This window comes from Rhinatrema bivittatum, chromosome 11 (assembly GCF_901001135.1).
Source record: "Rhinatrema bivittatum chromosome 11, aRhiBiv1.1, whole genome shotgun sequence".
NCBI lineage: Eukaryota > Metazoa > Chordata > Amphibia > Gymnophiona > Rhinatrematidae > Rhinatrema > Rhinatrema bivittatum.
This window is the reverse complement of record NC_042625.1, coordinates 38,225,463-38,247,775: the sequence shown is the minus strand read 5'-3', so window position 1 is coordinate 38,247,775 and position 22,313 is coordinate 38,225,463. Positions and strand designations below refer to the sequence as shown.

The window sequence follows — 22,313 nt, the reverse complement described above, 5'->3', positions numbered from 1 at the left end:
GCCCGTGAGCTGTGAGCGGGACAGCCTCTGCTCACGGCACGCCGGGGCCTGCTCCATCTTCGCCACAAGCGGAGGCCGTCCTGCTTGCGACAAAGATGGAGCAGGCCCCAGTGAGTGAATATGTGCATGTGTGAACAGGACTGCAAGCCTGGGGGCTGAGGAAGAGCACGTAGAAGGGTGCTTGTTTTTTGTGAGAGGGGGAGCCTGTGTGAGGGTGTATACGTGAGAGAGAGAATGGGAGTCTGTGTGTATGAAAGAGAGAGGGAGCCAGTGTGAGGGGAGGTGTATGTGCACGAGAGCGGAAGCGCACACAAGACAGTGTGAGGGGTCAAACCCTGGGAGTGGAGAGAGCGGAAGGGATTGAGCCTATGGGGGAGGGGAGAGATAGTGGCAGGTGGAGGAGTTGGGGCCTGAGAGGGCAAAGTGAAAGGAGCCTGGCCAGGGGAGTAGGGAGAGAGGGTGGAAGAGATGCTCTTACAGTGAACTTCTAGGGAAATTCTGCTCAAATATTTAGAACTCTGCATCTTTAAGCAATAATCTTTTATTACATTTTAAGTTACTTAAAGAATGTCTTTATATTGGTCAAAATAACACAATATACAAGTATGCAGAATTGTACATTTTTTCATGTTTTGAATCTGCTGCTTGTTAGACTCATGGAGTGACCCCTTGTTTTATTATCTGAAAGGGCAAATAAACCTTATTTACCTCTTCCATGCCACTTAAGAAGTTGCCATACTGGGTCATACCAAGGGTCCATCAAACCCAGTTTCCTGTTTCCAACAGTCGCTATGTCACAAGTAACTAGCAAGATCCCATGCTGCTATCGTGCAGGGATAAGCCGGGGCTATTTCTCAAGTCTACTTTGTTCATGGAAAGGCAGATCAAGTGCATCCTGGCATGGCCAGATGGATACAAGTTCTCTCCCATTTGTTTATTTATTTATTTAAAACATTTTATATACCGGCATTCGTTGTGGACATCATGTCGGTTTACAGTCAACAAGTTAAGTTAGGAAAATTACATTTTAACAGGGAGGTTCAAACTGGGAGATGGGGTAACGAAAGGCAGCTAAGAAAGACAGAGTAAAAACCAACAAGGATCCTCGCGGTGAGGCGATGGAATATAACAAAAACATAGTTCCTCAATATGAGAAAAAAGAGAGTAGACATATTGTGGTCTACATTGGCACGGGTTAATGGCTTTCTATTCTGGGTAAGCTTGGGCGAATAACCATGTTTTCAATTTCTTTTTGAAGTTGTTCATGCAGGGTTCAAGGCGTATGTCAGGCGGTAGTGTGTTCCAGTGGGTGGGACCTGCAATTGAAAGAGCACGGTCTCGTGTGGAGGAGAGATGGGCTGTTTTCAAGGAGGGCACCAGTAGGGTGCCAGCTTTTACTGTTCTGGTGGGTCGACTGGACTTAGGAGTTGTAAAAGGGAGGTCTAACCAATTGGAGTTGTGCATGTGGATTGCTTTGTGGATTATGGTGAGTGTTTTGTAGATAATGCGTGATGTAATGGGGAGCCAGTGTAAGTCTCTGAGGATGGGGGTGATGTGATCATATTTACGGGAGTTTGCAATGAGTCTCGCTGCAGCATGTTGTAGCATTTGTAGGGGTTTAATGGTGGAGTAGGGGAGTCCAATGAGTAAGGCGTTGCAGTAATCCAATTTGGAAGTGATGGTGGCTTGGATAACTGTGCGGAAATCATGGGTGTGTAGGAGAGGTCTCAGTTTTTTGAGCACATTAAGTTTGAAGAAGCAGGCTTTGAGTATAGAGTTTACGTAGTTCTTCATGCTTAATTGATGGTCAAGGATGACTCAGAGGTCCCTAACAAAGGGTTGTGTAGCAGGGAGATTGGGTTTAGTAGGGTAAGGCAGAGAAGAGGAGGTGGATGAATGGGGGGAGATGAGTAGCAGTTCCGTTTTGTTAGTATTGATGGCAAGATGGAGATTGATGAGAAGGGAGTTAATGGCAGTGAGGCATTTCTCCCAGTGTTCGAGGGCGTCAGCAAGAGAGTTCTGTATAGGGATGATGATTTGAACGTCATCAGCATACAGGTAGAACTTGAGTTTAAGGTCGGAGAGGAGGTGGCATAGGGGAGGGATATAGATGTTGAAGAGGGTTGGAGAAAGTGAGGAGCCTTGGGGGACTCCCTGCTGGAGGGGTTGTGGGGTGGATGTGGCGTTCCCGATTTTAACGGAGAACTTTCTGTTAGAGAGGAAGGATTTGAACCAGGCAAGAGCAAGACCTGAGATGCCAATGTTTTCCAGACGGGTTAGAAGATGATGATGGCTAATGGTATTGAAGGCTGAAGAGATGTCGAGGAGGGCAAGGAAGTAGCTGTGGCCTTGACCCATGCCTCGTAGGAGATGGTCAGAAAGGGAGAGAAGTAGTGATTCAGTGTTAAAGTGTTTCCGGAATCCAAATTGAGATGGGTGTAGGATCAGATGGTCTTCGAGGTAAGCCATGAGTTGAGAGTTGACCACTCTTTCCAAAAGTTTGGCAATGAAGGGGAGGTTGGAGATTGGGCGGAAGTTGGAGGGATCTTTGGGGTCAAGTGAGGGTTTCTTGAGGAGGGGTCTGACTACTGCATGCTTGAGTGTGTCTGGAACGGACCCATGTGCCATACAGCAGTTGATGATGTCTGCTATGGCTTTGACTATAGCATCAGGGACGGCTAGTAGTGCTTTGGAGGGTATAAGGTCTTCAGGGTGGGAGGAGGGTTTGAGCTTTTTGAGGATAGATTGGATTTCTATGGTGGAGGTAAAGTCAAGAGAGGGCATGCTGGGTAAGGGGCTGTTCGAGGATGGGGGGAATCTTTTTAGGAGGGTTGCAATTTTGTCGTAGAAGTATTTAGCTAGTTCCTCGCATTTGGTGGAGGCCTCATAGTCCGGTGTGGTAGGAGAGATAGGGGTGGTGAGGCTTGAGACATAGGAAAAGAGTATTTTGGGGTTGAATCTGAGGTCAAGAATTTTTTTGGCGTAATAGTCACGTTTGTGTTTTTGGGTGGAGGTTCTGTAGCTGTGGAGAGCTGATTTGAAAATGGTGGAGTTTCGAGGGGTCTGGTCTTTGCGCCATTGTCTCTCCATTTGCCTTAGAGTCGTTTTTTTAGGCTCTGAGTTCTGGAGTGTACCTGGGTTGGTAGGTTTGAGGAGTTCTTTATAACTTTGTTGGAGACTGGGCAAAGTTATTGGCGATGTCTCCTGTGAGGTTATTCCAGGATGCAAGTGCTGTATCCGGATCTGAGCAGTTAGTTAAGTTGAGTAGTGAGGTAGATAATGCATTCGCTATGTCGGCACTAGAGGGGAATTTTCTGAATGTTACGGTCTTACTGTTATTGTTGTTACTCTGGGGGGGGGGGGGGGGGGGTGGGGGGGGGGGGGCCGGGGGGGGGGGGGGTTGATGGTTAGCTGGCCCTCAATCAGAATTAGTCGGTACCGACCATGGTATTGGGGTGGAAGTGGGAGGCTGGTGGTTGGATGGCGGAGTTGATGAACATTAAGTCTAGAGGTGTCCAGCCTTGTGTGTGGGGGATGTAATGATTTGCCGGAATCCTAAAGCCTGTATGGATTGTAGTAGGGATTCACATGAGGTAGTTTGGGGGAGGGAGTCCACATGGAGGTTAAAATCTCCGAGGATGACGGAGGGGATGTCAGATTTTATCCAATCTATGATGAATTCAATTAGAGGAGAGGGGTCAGCTTCTAGGTAGGTGGGAGGGGCATATATCAAACAGATTTGCAGGGCGGTTGATCTGAAAAGGCCTATTTCTAACCTGGGGGGGGGGGGTGGCTATGGGGATGGGTTTGAGGTTTAGAGATTTCTTGGCCGCTAGCAGAAGGCCTCCCCTTCTTTTTTTGGGGTCTGTGAATTGAGAAGAATTTGTATGAGGAGGTGGGAAGTTGGTTGATGAGGACAGTATCGGAGTCTTTAAACCAAGTCTCCGTAACAGCGCAGATGTCGGGTTTGCAGTCAATGAGGAGGTCATTAAGAATGGGTGTCTTTTTGGCTAGGGATTGAGCATTGAAGAGTATTATGGAAAGGGTGGTGAGGCCAAGGAATTGGGTCAGTGGAGAGATTAGAATGGGGAACTGGGCAGGCCCCCACCTCAAGGGTAGAGTACTTCCTCCCATTATAACACTTTAAATCAAAGCCCCTCCTCCTACCTCGTCGGCACAAGACTATAAGTTTGGGTCGGCCCCGAAGCCCCAGGACCCTAATTTGAACATAGCTCCTCCCCTACGTTTTCCTTAAATAAAATCGAGGCGCCTCCCTCACTCAGCCCTACCTCTCTGCCTCCCACCCATCTCTCATCCTGTGATTTTCTCTTCTGCGGGTTGTTGGAACCCATTTGTTGCTTCTTTTGGTTTATTGAATCTGGCATGTCACAAGCGGGCGGGGTATTCAAGCAGGAAGTGTAGTTTGTGTACGGTTTGGAGTCTCTTAGTTGTGATGTGCTGTGGGGTCTGGGTTCAGCCCTGCGGGTGTCTGGCTCCTTACTGGCTGTACCGGGAGCCTGCGGTCTAGTGGCCCACAGGCCAAGTGACCCGGGGGTAGTGTTAGCTTGTTGGGGGTGTAGCAGTATGCGGGACGGATATTCTGTGTTAGGTATAGAGCTTGTGTACTTTATAGTAATAAAGCTATGGCCTTTGACCTCCCAAACACCTGTGCTTGTATGGATTTATTTAGGAGTATGAGAGGATGGGTTGTAGGCTGATCCATATTATAACAGTTTATTGACTTTTCCTCAAAGGATCTGTCCAAACCTTTTTTTTTTTTAAACCCAGCTACGTTGACAGCCTTAACCTTCTCTCCCGTTCCCTTCTCAGCCGTCTCTTTTCCAAGGTGAAGAGCCCTAACCTGTGTGGACGCTCATCGCAGGAGAGAGATTCTATCCCCTTTATCAAGTTTGTTGCTTTCCTCTGTACCTTTTCAAATTCTGCTGCCTTTATTGGGATGGGGGCAACCAGAAATGCACGCAATATTGTTAAAGGGGAAAAAAAAAAAAAAAGACAATATCAAGCGAAGAATGTTATTGATCAAAACCTTAGTGAAATGCAAATCATTTACCTTTAGAATCTGGACAGAAAATTATTATGTACTGTAGCTACCCATCTCGTTCTAAACCTTTCGAACTTCATGAATCACAGGACATGAAACCCCTTCAGGTCTATAGGTTCATTATTTCCTCCCCCACTGATAAATTACCACTAGCAGCAACAGAACGTTGCAAGTCTTTCCACGTTGAGAAATGAGCTTAAACTTTACACAGTTCAGTTGATTTTAATTAAAAATGATGCATTTAAATTATATTAGTGCAGAGATGTACTAAGCTGGCCTTAGAAACATCAGGTTGTGGTGACTTTACTTGAGGCAACAAAAGAGGTAGGGTAACAGATGTGAGAAGACATAAACCAGCGGGGCCCCCCAGTCTGCTCAGCTGGCCCCATGTATACTGTCACTTGTTCAAACTTGACCGCACGCAGGATATCATTCATTATCCAAGCCAGTTGTGTCTCCGCCTTCTTTGATCCCCTACCATTCTGGAAAGATGAGTCTACAAGTTTCCCTCATTTTTTTCTACTCAAGCTTTGATTACCACTGCCCTCTACATCTGTCCCAAGCGTGCTTAAATTCCATCAGCGTACATGGGCATTATTTCGGGCATCTACAACCCTCTCTGCAAAGTAGTATTTCTTCCTGTTCACTTTAAGCCTACCTTCCTCCAGCGTTTTTATCAAAAAAAAAAAAAACCCTTGTCCTTCAACAAAGACTGCAATATGGCTACTAGAACTCCCTTGCAAACACAATTATATTTATGAGCAATCTGACTGACTAATGAATATTCCAGCCTGTGTACATAATACAGTGTAAATACAGAACTTGAAAGGAAAACAAACACTATTTTTTGCCATTAATGGGATGGGGGAAAAAATGTAGAGAAAAAAAAAAAAACTTTTAGTAACAGATAGATCTAGGTTTGGGGTTTTTGGTTTTTTTTTTTTTTGTTATTTTCAGTGAATGCTCAAAGATCCATGAGGAGATATTACGGAGTTCAGGTCATAATGCCGGATCTGTGGTGAGGTACTTGAAAATAAGCGGGAGAGCTCTTGAGGTCAAGCCACAAACACACACACACGTCCACAGGAGCGTGCGGCATGTGGACTACCATGCTGAAATATACGTGCAGCTCGATTTTGATACCTCTGGGTCGATACAAAATTAGCTCACAGAGACTGGTATTTCAAATAACAATCTAAAAATCTGAATCATCCCCAGTAACAAAATACAGCAAATTAAATTGGATTATATTGATTTTTATGTAACTATTTTTTCAGCTGAAACCTAAAGAGAATGTATTGATCAGCTGAAGAGTCAGTCAGATGTCAGTTAATGGAGCTTTGAGGACATACTTTGATGGGCAAATTGAAAAACAGAAGCAGGAATGCCAAAAATAAAATAAGGTTGGACCTCCTGGACGTCACTGTTATTTAACACAGAGAAATACGGGGTTGAAGTTTCCACATGTGGAGATTTGATTTCTGCATAACTAAAACAGAGGCTCACATTTCAGGCGCACTTAAGCTGTCCTACCAGAGCAGCTCGGTAACTTTCATTCTTTGGCACCTGCCTAGAAATGACAAGAGAAGCTGGGACTTTGTGGGTTCCAAAAAGCTGTAGAGTGGCAAATATATTTATTTTTTTCAATGTCATCATGCATTCAGACTCCAATGAAAGAGAAACCAAGTATAATGGCAGATAAAAACCACCAGACCTAATGGGTCATCTGTCCATTTTCTCTTTCTTCCCAGCGGACTGCTTGACCTCCAGTTTTACCCTTCCATCCCTGGAGCTAAGGGTCCTTCTGGACCTACACCCCCTGCTCTCAAATTTCAATACCACGCCAACCTCCATTCACGCCGATTCATTAAAAAATGCGGGAGAGAAGGTGCTCCGTGTTGAGCACCTGCTCTCCCGACGCACATCCAGGCACCTCTCCTGGGTGCGCGATTCTCTACTTAAATGAGGCCGTGCGCTAAGAAGGAGCTGCTAGGGACAATAACGTATCCCTAGCGCCTCCTTATTAGTGTTAGTGGTGGCTGTTAGCGGGTCCGACAACTGATGCTCAATTTTTATCGGCGTCTGTTTTTGAACCCGCTGACAGCCATGGGTTCAGAAAACGGATGCCAGCAAAAATTGAGTGTCTGTTTTCTAACCCACCGACCAGATTTTTTTTTTTTTTCTTATTTTTGGTTCCTCTGACTTAATATCGCTAGGATATTAAGTCAGAGGGTTGACAGAAAAATAGTATTTTCTGTACACTTTTTTGGGTTGCTTAGAATTTAACACCTGCCCTTGGGCATTAATTTCTGAGAGTAAAATGTGCGGCTTGGCCACATTTTACTTTCAGTATTCCGGGCGACTAACTAATAGGCTCATCAACATGCATTTGCATGTGATGAGCGCTAAGTTTTTTGGGGGGGGGGGGGGGGTGTTGGCCACGCGTTTTCCAGGAGCTATTACCCCTTACAATATAAGGGGTAACAGACGCCGCTGGGAAACGTGTATCGGCGTGTTTGGAAAGTTGTTTCATGAATCCAACCCCTTTCCGCCTCTTACCCTGATCTCATTTTAAAGCTCCCTTTTTCCACTGGAAAAAAAAAAAAAAAAGTCTGCCCCCTTTGCACTATTTATACCTTTCTCTGGCTCTTAACCCTGTCACTCAGGGAGAGTTGCAGTAAAACAAAAAAAAAGTCAACATAACAGAAGCAGATGCAAAATACAAAAATCAAACAATAAATCAGTCAACATCAAAAAGCAGCATATAAAGCTTTTTAAAGAATATGTACAAGACTATAAAGGTATTTGAAAGCTTATCATAATCCCCTGCCCCTCCTCTATGGTGGACCAGCAAAGCAGGAGGGTAGGCTATCTAAAAAAAGCAGTCTGGGGAAACAGTATGGATCAGACGCCAAAAAAATAGTATGAGCTTTATTCGATTGGAGACATAAACTTGTGTGTGTGTGCCCGACTCGGGCCGCGTTTCGCCCGACTCGGGCTGCCTCAGGGGCTGTGTGATGATGAACTTAAATGCATTTGAGTCCTCACTCATATCATTGTTTCACAGAATCACTGATAGTCTGGTGGCTTGCGTCAGTGAAGCAATAGCGTATCGTCCCTGCTCACACATAACAAGGACATCACACAGCCCCCGAGGCAGCCCCAAGTGGGGCGAAACGCGGCCCGAGTCGGGCACAAGCACAAACGTTTGTGTCTCCAATCGAATAAAGCTCATACTCTTGGATTATTTTTTGGCGCCTAATCCTCCTCTATGGTCCACATGTCGAGGTGTTTAAGTCCCACCTCACAGGTCTTCTGAGGCCACCTTCTGCACTGCCTTTACCCTACCTATATTACAGAGAAGGGGCCTGAAGCGTGCAATATAATAATCGCAGATAAGGGCTCGCCAATGGGTTTGTGTACAGAGAAACTCTGCCTTCTTGTCATTGTCTGCTGGTTCCACCTCAGGATTCCTCTGCCCCACTGCCTTCTCACACTATTTTGCAACCTTGGGGTCATCAGAGATGATCACCCCACGATCTCTCTCTCTCTCCCCGGTTTGGTATGCCTCAGCCCCATCATGTATTATTCTCTTGAAATTCTGCATCCCAAAAACATGACTCCAGGGGTGTGCAGAGACATTTTTTCTGTTTTGGTTTTGTTTGCTTTTTTTCTTTATTTAAAATGAACGAAAAAAATTAAAGCAAAAGAAGAGAGCGAGTCATGCCCCATAGAAGAGAGGGGGGGAAAAACCCAAAAGCCTCCCCCAGGTCTCTTTCCTGCCCCTCCAACCTTTACCATATTTTAGTTCCCTCACTGAGCAGGAGCGATCCCCATCCAGTGGGACATTTAAAAATGGCACCGGTAGACCGAGGCTGGCATCATGGTTAATTCCTCCTGTACAAAAAAAATAGCACCAGCCTGAGTCTGGGCCTGACCAGCATCATTTCGCCTGGTGTCAGGCGGAAAATTTCATAATGCCTCTGTATCGCTCCTTGGTGAGACCGCACCTTGAATACTGTGTACAATTCTGGTCGCTGCATCTCAAAAAAGATATAATTGCGATGGAGAAGGTACAGAGAAGGGCAACCAAAATGATAAAGGGGATGGAACAGCTCCCCTATGAGGAAAGACTAAAGAGGTTAGGACTTTTCAGCTTGGAGAAGAGACGGCTGAGGGGGGATATGATAGAGGTGTTTAAAATCATGAGAGGTCTAGAACGGGTAGATGTGAATCGGTTATTTACTCTTTTGGATAATAGAAGGACTAGGGGGCACTCCATGAAGTTAGCATGGGGCACATTTAAAACTAATCAGAGAAAGTTCTTCTTCACTCAATGCACAATTAAACTCTGGAATTTGTTGCCAGAGAATGTGGTTCGTGCAGTTAGTATAGCGGTGTTTAAAAAAGGATTGGATAAGTTCTTGGAGGAGAAGTCCATTACCTGCTATTAAGTTCACTTAGAGAATAGCCACTGCCATTAGCGACAGAAACATGGGACAGACTAAGTTTTTGGGTAATTGCCAGGTTCTTATGGCCTGGATTGGCCACTGTTGGAAACAGGATGCTGGGCTTGATGGACCCTTGGTCTGACCCAGTATGGCATGTTCTTATGTAATAGAGTTTGTTTATTTGTGCCTGCAATGTCTTATTTTAATTCTATATGTTCAAAACCGTTATCCAGACCAAATGGTCATACGGGAGGAGGCAGACTCTAAGCCTTTTAAAGAGCGACAAAAATAAACTAATCACGGTACCCGCCTCGGTCTGCCAGTGCCCGCCGTAAGCATCAACAGGGAATCGCTGCCGTCCTGCAAAATAGGTGCGAGAAGGCAGTGGGCAGTGGAATCCTAAGGTGGTAAGAGGGCCCGGGAGCTGAAAGGCTTGGTTTTCACAGCAGCAATGGTGAACTTCTTTTGTTTGTTTGTTTAAGTGACACAAAGGAAAATGAATGACATTTTGTTTTTTTATTTTAAAAACAAATTGAAACACGAGAAAATTTCAGTAAAATCTCCCGCATCGTCAATACATGACCCCATTAGTTTAGAAGCTGAAATTGTTGATTACTCCTCAGATTTTCTAAGACCGCTGCTTTTTTTTTTTTTTTTTTTTTTTTTACACACACTCCATCTTGAGGTTCTACCCTTTTGCAGATCTTGGTATCATCCACAAATATAACATCTTATTAGACCTTCTGAAATATGAAAATATTGAGACAAACTAGATCTAGGACAGATCCCAGAGGCACTCCTCTCCCCTGCACCTACCTTCTGTTGTCTATCGCTCAACCAGTTTCTAACCTGAGTTACCACCTTTTAACCTATATCTAGGCTGCTCAGCCTAATAATGAGACTTTTATTTTTGACACTTCCACACAGGAGACTTACCAAAATCTAAGTACCTCAGAGTTCGTCCCAAACCAGTTTTCTAGTCACCCAGTCCAAGAAATTGCTCAGACTTGTTTGCTTGATTTCCTGTGGATCTTGTAAGCTGCTAGGATTTGAGATAAGCCCCATCATCCTTTCCTTCGGTGGCAACTCCACTACTTCAGCCACCACTGGGAGCAGATGAACCGGCCGGGTGGAACCAGCCTCCTCCCTACTCCCACCTTCATGAAGAAGGACAGATTCTGCCAGTTTCCAGGCCTCTGGTGGCAGTGGCGCCCTCTCTGTAAGCTCCCTCAGTATCCCAGGACATGTCCCACCCGGCCCCATTGCCTTCTGTTCGGCAAATGGAGAAAGGACGAGTGAATGCAAAGCTTTCTTCAGTGAACATTGAAGCAAAAGGCTTTGTTCAGTATCTGCTCTTGCCTCATTCTTCTGCACACATTCCTCCATTTCAGCTCACAGTCTCACCCTTCCACGCCATCCTTTCACTGAGATAGCTTTAAAAATGTCTCGTCATCACCCTGTCTTACCGCCTTGCTGTTTTTATCTGTTTGCACCTTTGCTGTCCTGACTACCTTCCCCGCTTCCTTCAGTCATTCTAGATATCGTTTATCTTTGCTCTCTTTCTGACAGCTCTTATATTTTTCATGCCCTTTCCTTTTGAGCTGTCTCCCCCCCAGAGAAACCAGGGTTCAAATCCCATGTCACACTTTGTGACCTTGGTCACCTTATCCTCCATTGCCTTAGGGACAAATTTAGATTGTAAGTCCTCTGGGGATAGCAAAATGCCTACAGTAGCTGAACTAAATCCACTTTTAGGTGCCAAAAGATGGAATATAAATAAGTAATTCCAAGCAGAGCAAGAGGGCCCCAGCAACATCTCCTGAATAACTCTGTTCAGCATCCAATGCAGCTGATTCATCATCCGTCTAAAATTTGACTCCAGAAACCCGTGAGTCATAATAGCATCCCAATAATCTGCTTAAAAATGTAGAAATCTATGTCTTTTGGGGGGGGGGGAGGGAATGGGTATTGTAAATTTTGAGAGCCCTAACTAAAAAAAAAAAACATTTGGCTAACCCTTATTCAAACAACTTAGAAAACAACCAGACTTGTACCAAACTCAGAATCAAAAGTGAGTTCTAGAAACATAGCACGGGAACAACATGTCTCAGAGACATCTTCTGTGAGACACCAGCAAGCTGATCCTTATCACAACAGAGACAGCTACACAGCTGGCAGCAACAAGCAAGCACAGATGCCAGCCGAGAAACCGGCAAGAGACCCAGCAGTGCTGCCAGACAGGTCCATGCCAGAGCTTGGCATCTGGGTCCTTAAATTAATTTGCCAAATACACCCACTGCCTCACAGAGACTAACCGAGGCACAGTGCAGTGCAGGGCAGGAGAGGAGATGATTCCCAAATTGTTCCAAATAGGGAGTGCTTACTGAGAAAAAAAATATATATATACATGGTAAAAAAAAAAAAAAAAAAAAAATGATATTTGACAAATGTTCCAATTTTAGCTTCAGCAATGCAAAGCTGGCTCCAGATAGCGAGATGCCGGCTCTGTAAGGGTTGTCAGAACCGGTGTCTGCAACTGTACTTAGCAATCCTTGACAGCATAATAAACCAACTTTCTCCTGTTTTATAGAAACACCATAGATGCTGCATATGAGCTGGACAGATGAGCGTCTGACAAGTCACAAACTATCCCACTTTCCTGAGTCCGTGTGTCCCTGGCTTCCAAAGAATTTTTCGGTAGCTGGATCCCTAGGAGAGTTTGCTGGGATCTGTATAACCTGATTTATGAAAGCCTGTGCCATAGGCTGCAATCATCCTCCAAAAACACGGTCTCCCTCCCACGATCCATTTCCTTGTATTTTCATAAACTAAAAGCAGTGAGGTGTAGGGGTGAGAGCATGCAGGTGTGTGACCTTTAGTAAGGTGGGCGACCTCACTGGACTGGAACCTGGTGGGGGCAGGGGGGAGGGTAGAGAAGGTTGAGTGGGCGTCACCTTGCACCTCAACAGCAGTACACAAAGTGTCCCCCCCCTAATAGAAAAGCCAGTGGCCGGTGCTATTTAACATCTCACCCTCACTGTGCTTCTTCTTTGAAGAGGCTTTTTCCCAGCTGAGAAAGAAAGCCGAAGGGGAAAAAAAACCCAAACATACAGCAATAACGTTCAAGACAGACAGACATTTCTCTCAAAAAGCTGTGAACATGGAAAGGGGCTGGGAAGCTGGGGGAGGGTAGCTCATACTGTGGTCCAACTATGAACAATTCTTGCTTCTATTTTTAGTCACTCTCTCTCTCTCTCTATTTTTACTGCCATGGCTTCCAGATTCCGCAAAATGACTACAAACCAAGCACCTGTTCGCTGGGTCCCCTAGTGCGGATTAACGAAACGCACCCTTTGCACATCCGAAGATACCACAAGCATAGTACTACTCAGAATTTGCAGAATCTTATTCTTTAAAACCCCCAACTCAAGTCTCACATGCAAGCCAAAATATCAGTGACAAATCAAGGAAACTACTTGGGATACATTCACCAGGATTAGATTTCCATCGGCATGAGAGAGAAATCTGCCTCCTGCAAGGTGGATGCTGGATTTCTATTCTTTTGTCCTTATTTAACCTTATTTTCTGGGATTGCACGAAGGGGGTGAAAAGATTTCATTAAAAGGAGGTATTTCTACCATCACTGGAGGGAGAGGATAGACAGCGATGCCCTTGGGCAAAGATCCAGGGAGGAATGAAGCAAAAATCAGGCTGGGATCAGAGCTGTCCTTAGGATGAATCTACCAAGAGCCAGCGTAGGGCTACTGCCTGCAGAAAAAGCCCCCTCCCCAAGCAGAAGCCACCAACTGCTGCCAAAAGCTATAGCTGGGATGGTGGATGCCAGCGAGCAGGAGAGGAGGCGGCTGCAGCCCTGGGTTAGAGCCACTGCGAAAAGGGCCACGGAAGTTATACAAATGGCCAAGCAATGCTGGGGGGGGAGGGGACAGGTCCTGTACAGGGTGGTCAGACCTCGGATCCATGGCCACCTTTTTAAATACAAATACTTCACTTGTAAAAGCCGGGGGTTTAAGCCCATTTTCCCCCAAACCTTGAGCACGGAAGGTGGCCTCTCGTCCGCACACAGGGAGGGGAACCGCAGTCCAGCAGGACCTTAGGGAAAGCACAGCTACAAATTCAGGAGTTAGGGCTGGTGCTCAGGTCTCACCCCCAAAAGAGGCTTCCCCACTAGAACCCCCTTCCACCTAGGTACGTTCCCTCCTTACAATAAAATACTCCAGCATCACGTACCCCCGGTAAGGAAGAACCGCAAGCCTTACTCTAATGCCATGCCCACCTATTGGGGGGGGGGGGTGAATACCACCCTTCATCTCTCTCCTGGATCCCTGCAGCGCACAGGTAGGCGCTCCCCCACTGAATCGGGAGTCAACAAGTCTCTCTGAAGTTAGAGGGCTACCTGTACCGCACCTTGTAACCCCCCTCCCCGGATCAGGGCAGGGCTCGGCCACCCCTCCCGGGCTGGTGACTGTTGAAAACATCGCGCGGGCCACCACATCCCTCCCCTAAACAGATTCAGATGACCCGCATCCCCACCGCCTACGCGCTAATTAACGCACGAAAATAAAAATCAGGCAAAACCGGGTCAGCGTTAAGGTAACAGCGGGTTTGATTTGTGCTCGTGCAAGTCTTGAGGTAGCCCAGGCTGGAAAACACGTGGAGGCTTCAGGCTGGGCGATCACCGGCCATTGCCAGGATCCTCTCAATGGCCCTTTAGTAACGGGCTTGGGGGGGGGAGGAGACTCCCCCGCGCACGTAGTGGCAAAAGTCCCAGAGCAGAGAGGGAAAGTTACGTGCGGGGGGTCGGGGGTTACCTTTGCCGAGCAGCGCTGCCAGGAGGAGGAGGCAGCGAAGAAGAAAGCGCAGGGCCACCGTCCTCTCTCCGCCGAGCGCGGGAGTCATGGTGGGGCTACCGGGAGCCTCCGAGACGCCAAGAGAGCGAAGGCTCAGCGAGCACGGGGGGACGGCATGGAAGCAGGCGGCGGCGGATTCTCCTCCTATCCGGGTTTGGGTCGCTGGTAGCCGGGATCCATGGGATGGGGGAGGGGTGCAGACTGCCTCCACGTGTTGGGTCTTCTTTAAAACTGTTGACCGTACGGGTGTTGGGGGGGGTATCGGACCGGTCCCGCACCGATCAGCACTCACCGCCGGCTCCCTCCTCGCCTTCCTCTCTGGAGTGCGCGGGAAGAAAGTCGGCCAAGTCCTTCGGTGAGAGGGTGGGGAGCGCCGCTGATGGGCAGCCGGGCTCACCAATCGGGAGGGAGGGCAGGCTCACCGGGGCTGCGGAGAGGAGCAGGCGGCAGGGAGGGGCAAGCGGGGAAAAGGTGAGCAGGGAGCCTGCTTCTTTGGTTTTTTGGGGGAGGGGGGCGCGGTAGAGAAACTTGGAAGAGACGCAGCAGGTGCGCGGCGATGTCCGGGGAGGAGGGGAGGTTGCGCGCTGCGGCGGAGGAGCCCTCGCAGCCCGGCCCAGGGAGGGAGCGAGCTCCAAGGAAGCCCAAGGCACGGGCAGAAAGTTGCCACTCGGCTCCGGGTTTGGGGGTTTTGCCGGCCGATCCGGTCCTGATTTTGCGGCACAACAAGTTTCATGGGGGGGATAAAACCAGGACTGGAGCCGCCTCAATCGATTGGGTTAAGTCTCTGAGGTGGTGCCAGCCGCCTCCTCTCTGCGCATCGGGGGGGTCGAGGTAAAACTAATCAAAATGTCGTTTTCTTTAAGGATGGATTTGGGTTACTAAAAACGGACCAACTTATTTTCTTCTTTTTTTTTTATGCAGCCCATGGGTAAGGAGAAGACTCGTTTTAATAAGGGCAACCTGGAATTTCGTCATCTAAAGGTTTCCATTCCTCTTCAGAATTTGCTGGGAAGGAATTCTGATTTTTTTTTCCCCTAATAATTGAACCAGCGACCTGTCCTGTAAGTCTCTCGGGTTAGACCCGCACGGATAAGTATCCTGCAAAGCAAAGGCTGCCGAGGGTTGAGCTCCTGCCTCTTGCCACGCTCCCTGCTGAGCGGAAACCCGAGCCTGAAACCGCGCTGCCGGGCTTTCCTGCTGTGAGCAGGGCAGGAGCCGGGCTACAGGGGGAGGGCAGGGGCGGAAAGGAGCCTGCAGCAGGGCACAGAGAGGCCAGCAGCCCGCCTCTGCCCTGGCCCCCGTGGCTTCCTAGAAGGGCGCAGGCCATGCTACAGGCCAGAGAGCCTGCTTTATGGAAGTCGTTGGGCGACTGCACACACACACTATGGAGTCACACTCTCTGTACATCAGATGCACAGTTCCTGTTATGGCTCTTGATGAAGAGCTCTAGCCCCACATCACATTCAGATATCGTTTCACTTCCAGCTGCACCATATCCTGCCTGCCTAGCGGGGAGAAGACATGGACTCCCATCCCTTTCCTACAGGATTTAGGGAATCCTCCTTCCCGCTATCCATAACCAGCGCAGCAGGACAATGAACACCTTTAAGTTCAAGTACCCCTAGCTTTTAATTTCAGCCAACAGCTTGCTTTTTAGCCCAGGATCAGGGTGAAACACTGCATTTGTCGAGTGCAATGCGGTGTCCGGCTCACTGTACACTTCTCAGGCAAAAATGACATTTTAACATGGTTAAAGGAGAAATTGTCAACTTTTTTTTTTCCCAATGTCCCGATTGCTTTTCAAAATAGCAGTGATTTGAATATAAAAGCTGAGATTTCTTGGCACAATTTGCCCGACAATGTGTTAGTAATTGGCAGATAATGTTAATTATCCTCCCATGTCAGTCTAGGTATGCTCTCATTCTTTTCACTGTAATTCACTGTGCAAAAAAAAAAGGAAAAAGCTATTAAATAAACTCAGCAGAATGCCAACCAGCAGGCTTGTTTTACATAATAACCTTTATTCAGCCTACTTAAAAACGTTTTGTATGCCTGACACTCTCCCCTCTCTCATCCCAACTTTGGGTCTTGTGTGTTGCATGGTTCTCCAAGGCAGGGGTAAGCAACTCCAGGCCTGGAGTACCACCCAGACTAGCTACCAGTTATATATGAATACACTGCCTCAATTGGATGTAAACATAGCCCAGCCCTATTCGTTGTGGCACCCCAGGCCAGGAGTTGCCTAGCCCTTGTCTAATCAGTTGCCTCTACTCTTTTACGATTTGGTTTTGTCCTCTAGCCCACTGCTGCTCTTCACTATTAATACATGAACTTTAGACTCTGGAGGTTTTGCTCTGGCCCCTGCCTCAACTTTTTAATGATTGCTGTATGGACTACTGCTTCAGGGCTGCAAGCCTAATTGCTGTGCCCCTTTATCTTAATTTTATTCTTGGTCATTTTTTTTTTCCTCTCATACCAGGCAGGTACTGCTTCAGTAATTCATACTTCTCTTTGCCTATTCCTGCAGTAGATCGAGTAATCCATTTTTACCATAATTCAGTAAATAGTCAGGGTAAGTTCCATAGGATCACTACAAATACCCGATGAAGCCGCTTTCCTGTGTGCTCCATGGGTACTCGCTCTTCATAAAACAGCTAGGCTCTATTAACACAAAGGCTGGCACACATGCAGTCAACATCAAAGGCCAAGCATTGATTATCAGGCAATCCTCCATTTCATTTGAAGCCATCCAAAATTCACAGGCATGGACTGAGTCTATTCTCTTTCCCATGTAAGATGCATCTCCGCCTGCTGCCACCACCCAATTCCCATGGAAAAAAAAGAGCATCCTGCACTTGCAGATTGAGAACGTGAAGACAGCCAAAAAAAAGAGCAGACATTTAAAATTACTACAGTGATCAGGTATAATACTTTTTATACATAGCAAACATGGAGCAATAGAGAGCAAATTCTGCTTCCTTAAATTGCTAAATTCAAGAATAAGGCACCTGTCCTAAAACTTTTCATTTTTAACTAAATTAAGCACTGGGTTTTTTGTTAATTAGCATAATTATTTTGTTTGTAGAATAAAGGTTGTTGCATTCTGCTGGGTAGTTGTGTGTCTGATCCTCACCAAAAGCTAAACTTCTGCTCCAAGTTGTTGTGCCTTCCTCTGCTGAACCATTATAACATACACCACAGATCGGCAGTCACTTGTTAAGGTAAAGTAAAGGCAACTCTTATCAGGGATGTGCAATTTGACTGTTTGTAGGAACTACAAACTATGCTGTGATGGGAGGTAAAACCAGGAGGGGCTGAAACTGTCCTGAAAGAATTAGAGCAAGCTGGCCACTCTTGTTTTCACTTAAACTGTCCTTGAGTGTCACAGGCCAGTCAGAGACAGTGTGGACAGCCTGACTGGCTTACTGCAGAGGTGCTAACCCATGGTATAGATCCTAGTCCTCTAAGATGAAAGAGGGGGGGGGGGGGGTGACTTTGACCAGCTATGCTCCAGCACCATCCTATCAGACGTTACCTTTATGGCATAGTCCTTTCCCCCCCCCCCCCCCCCCCCCACCTATCAGGTATATTTAAGATCCAGGTAAAAGCTCTGCAGCCACCCACCAATCTGTTGCTTGCACAGTTCTGAAATGACTTTTGCCCAAGCTCAAAACTGTAGGAAGGGAAGAAAAAAAATGATGCCAGTTAAACCTGTAAAACAGTTACATTCACTTCCACTCCTGGCGGGCCACAAAGGGGTCCAGTTTTCAGGATATCCTTAATGAATATTCATGAACTAGATCTAGCTCCTACTAAGGCAGAGTGCATGCACATCTCTATCATGCATCTTCATTAAGGATATCCTTAAAAGCCCCATCCATTTGTGGTGCTAGATGACCGGTGCTGAATGCCACTACATTAAAGGCACTGTAGGATGTCTGCCAGCAAACAGCCCACAGCCGTTCTTGCAGTATTCTAAACAGTACCAGATCCCCACCACTTACTCACTGCAGGCACCTAATGTCCTGGCTCATCCTTGTGCTAGAAGTGCACTTAGCTGATCTGGTTGTCAGAGTATCCACAATGAATATACATGAGATAGATCTGCATGCACTGCTCATGCATATTCATTGTAGATATCCTGAAAGTGAGTGGCTAGGTGGGCCCTGAGGACTAGGGTGAGAACCCCTGTCCTAGAGGTGCAGCTAGTTGGGCTGGTTTTCAGGGAATCCATAAATGAATATGCATGAGTTAGGATTTGAATAACTGGTCACCTAGATTTATGCAAATCTGTCCTATACGTAGTCATGAATAGCCTGCAAACCAGTTAGATGTACCTTCAACACAGGACCGGGAACCACTACTGTAATCCAAGGCAAACCACAATCGTTTTAAAACACAATGAAGGCAAACAGAATGTAAACCCTACTAGGCCAACAGCTAATATTTATTAGGTAGACAGACCAAAATAGTTCATCCAGTAAGTTGTTTAAGACTGGAACTGCCACTTCTTGCAGGTTTATCCCCTCAACTTCTTGTTCAGGGTTGCAGAGACCCCTTGAGGCTTACGTAAGTAAACAATAGTTTCCTGATAAAAGGCAAGGATGGAGAGGGGATTTAAAATATTTATATATATAAATATAAAATCATTGTGAAGACAGGAGTAATTGTCTCTCAGGCTCAAAAGGAGATGCAGTCTGTAGCCACAGCCCTCAAACATCTGATCCCAAAGGCACGTTCATGTAGTTTGTTTCCGATGCAGAGAACCCCACACCAGTAAATATTAGCTGTGAAGGGAAAGCATTTTTGCCCAAAGCTTAGAGGTGATATTTCATTCATGCCTCTGAAATAAAAACATGGCCTCCCTTTCCATTCCAGCAAAGCTGTCTGTGTCATTGCTCGAGTGGCTTATAATTAGATCCTTGGGCAACTTGACTGATCTTTGTTTTTATAATCTCAGTTTGACCTCCTTAAGCTTCCCCCAAGAGAGGAAAAGCCGTTTTCCTTGAAACTTCTCTTAAGCTAGACTAGCTCTCTGGCAACTAGGGCTGGCCAAGATCGATGCACCTTTCTGACACCCTTCTGCTGCTAATTAACAATAATGCAACAGTGGCCCCTAGTGGCAAATCCTTGCACTGCTGGACAACATTCCTAAAGCAGCTAAGATTCTACACCAGAATAGTGAATGCAAGTTCTTCATTAGCAACGATTTATTTATTCTGTCCCTTACTATAAATCATAAATACTTGCTTTGTGCCAGCTACAATAAAACATGCATGTGCTGGAGAGGGATCCTGGGGATGTCATGTGTTTTATAAAGACTAAGTAGCTGGAGAGAGCCCTCTTAAAAAAAAAAAAGAAAAAGTGATTTGATAAGAAATTAGTAGTAGGTAACCACTTGCTGCCTCTACAAGTTTTCACCCATGTAGGTCCCAAATGCAACACAAAAAAAACAAATTTCACTAATAAGACCCCTCTCCCCACCTCCTCAAAAAAAAAAAAAGTCACACACCTAATCCATCTAAAAAAAAAAAAAATCCAACTCTTTCTTCCCCCCCCCCCCCTTTGCAGGAGTCATTCAAGCTAAAAAAAAAAAAAAAAAAAAGTTCCTCCTAAAAATAAAATTTTTTGGTATCCACTTAAAAAAGTCTCCCTAGCAGTGCTGCTTCATTTTGTGAACACTTTTCCTAGTCCTCGTCTCAGCTGCTTTCATTTTTTTTATTTCCTAGCCTTTCTTGCATTACATTTTTTTTTTTTTTTTTTTTATAAAAAAAAGGTATGCTGCTGGTTTCTGCCCATTATTTAAAAAAAAAAAAAAAGTCACCCTTCTAGAGTTTATTCATGATGCCTTTCCCTGTGTAAGAAGGCGATATCTGGGGGGGGGGGAATCTGCTCCTCTGGTAGGCATGGGATGAGGAAGACCACGGAGGCAGCAGAGTTCATGGCTTACTTACCCTCTTTAGAACTCAAAAGCAGTTTACAGTAACAAAACAAATGCTGGGGAGAGGGAGACCCCCTCCTCCACCAGGACAGCAGCACCCAGAGCCCGGCTGGGGGCCCCTGACCAAGCACTAACCCTGCAAGCGCCAGGCTAGAGGCAGGGGACACCCCAAGTAGCTTTGAAGGAAGGTTTTCAGCTCCAGCCCTGCCATTCTGATTGAGCTGGAGGCTGGAAAAAAAAGCAGAAGAAAAAATTGTTAGGCAAAAAGAGAGAGGGGCAGCCTGAAAACAGGAGAGCACTGAGTGCCTGGTGTTAACCAGCAACTGCATTCTTTAAAAAAATGTTTTTCCTCTACTTTTGAGCTGAGATTGGAATACAAGTGTCTTTTTTTTTTATTTGAAATTGTCATAATGTAAGATGGTAAAGTTTCAATGAAGGTGAAAATTGTATTTTTTTTTGTGCAAGAACTTTCTTTTAAGAAAGGTAGCGTTGCGAGTAGACGGGCAATTCTGGCAGCAATGTGCTACTTCATAAGTAAATCATTAATGGTTTGAAGACTTGGAAGAAAAATGAATGAAATTAAGCTGTAATGTGAACCAGGTTCTGGGGAGGAGATTATTGGCCAGACCTGGGGGAGGGGTAAGTTAAACTAGCAGACTCAACTGAAGTGCAAGTCCTATTTGCAACTCGCAATGAAAGGTAGGGGGAGGGGGGCAGGTAGGGGGAGGGGGGCAGGAAGCCATTACTGGCCTGAAATATCCCTGTGGAATCTGAGGTGCCTGCCTGCGAACATCATGATCGGGAGTAATTTTTTTTTTTTATTGCTTGCATGAAGCAAAAATTCATACAAATGTGAATTCAGAATTTAATGCAGATTGTGATTTAGTTAACTAAGGACTGGCAAGGCTGAAATGTCCCCTCAACTAGGGCATGCCACGCCGCCACAGCATTATACAAACTAAGCGGAGAAATTAAGTTATTTTCTCTATAATGTTTAGGACTATTCCTGTATGTCTGATCTGCATGGTCAAACTCCTGAACTGGGCCGAGCAGGGCTAAAGCACTAGTGGGGTTCCTGCTCTATACAAACCGCAAGGAAGCAATAGGACAGAAAAGCTGGTAACTTTTTCTTGGAAAGGTGTACATTCTTTATTGGTGTAAGATAGGGAAGCACAGTGACAGCCATGGCCTGCCGCTTTACCTGTCAACTGAACAGGCTGAGGCCGTCCAGGTCCTGTTCCACTGCATGCACTGAGCCTGCAGTTCCAGTTTCCCCATGAAAAGTAGCCTTACCTCTCCAGCCATAACAGGACAGAGGTAGGACTAGGTGAGATGTCAGAGCTAGATCTAGCTGATTCTAAGATGAACTTTGTGGAGGAGTTATACAAATGAGCCTTCAAAAAAATCAAAAGAAAACCACCATCTGAAGAAAAGAAGAAAAAATATAAGAACATAAGGCTTGCCATATTGAATCAGACCAAAGGTCCATCAATCCCAGTATCCTGTTTCCAACAGTGGCCAAGCCAAGTCACAGGTGCATGGCAGGATCCCAAGGGGTAGATAAATTCCAAGTGCTTAGCCAAGAATAAGCAGTGGATTTCTGCAATTCTCCCTTAATTGCTAATGGACTTTTCCTCCAGGAACTTATCCAAACCTTTTTTAAATGCAGCTATACTAATAGCTTTCACCACATCCTCTAGCAATGAATTCCAGAGCTTAATTATGCATAGAGTTCAAAAAATATTTTCTCTTAGTTTTAAATTTATTACCTAGTAACTTCATTGTGTGTCTGCCTGGTCTTTGTACTTTTCAAAAAAGTAAACAACTGATGTTTACTCATTCTATTCCTCTCATTATTTGATATACCTCTATCCTATCTTCCCTCAGCTGTCTCTTCTCCAAGCTGAAGAGTCCTAACCTCTTTAGCATTTCTTCATAGGGGAATTGTTCCATCCCGTTTATCATTTTGGTCATCCTTCTTTATCATTTTT

The 22,313-nt window shown here is 45.9% G+C and overlaps 1 protein-coding gene and 1 long non-coding RNA gene across 2 annotated transcripts in view; one reads left to right on the top strand and one right to left on the bottom strand.

The window, feature by feature from the left end:
- TMEM132B (transmembrane protein 132B) overlaps nucleotides 1-14,791 on the bottom strand; it is a 533,841-nt gene extending 519,050 nt beyond the window's left edge. The window contains exon 1 of the mRNA XM_029571422.1: nucleotides 14,343-14,791. Within this exon, the coding sequence (XP_029427282.1) occupies nucleotides 14,343-14,430 (88 nt within the window). The 5' untranslated portion in view covers nucleotides 14,431-14,791. The remainder of the gene's footprint in view (nucleotides 1-14,342) is intronic.
- Nucleotides 14,634-16,379, top strand: LOC115073186. Its single transcript, XR_003851943.1, has 2 exons — nucleotides 14,634-14,736; nucleotides 15,303-16,379. It is a non-coding gene; the product is annotated as an uncharacterized LOC115073186 (long non-coding RNA).
- Nucleotides 16,380-22,313: the final 5,934 nt, after the last annotated feature.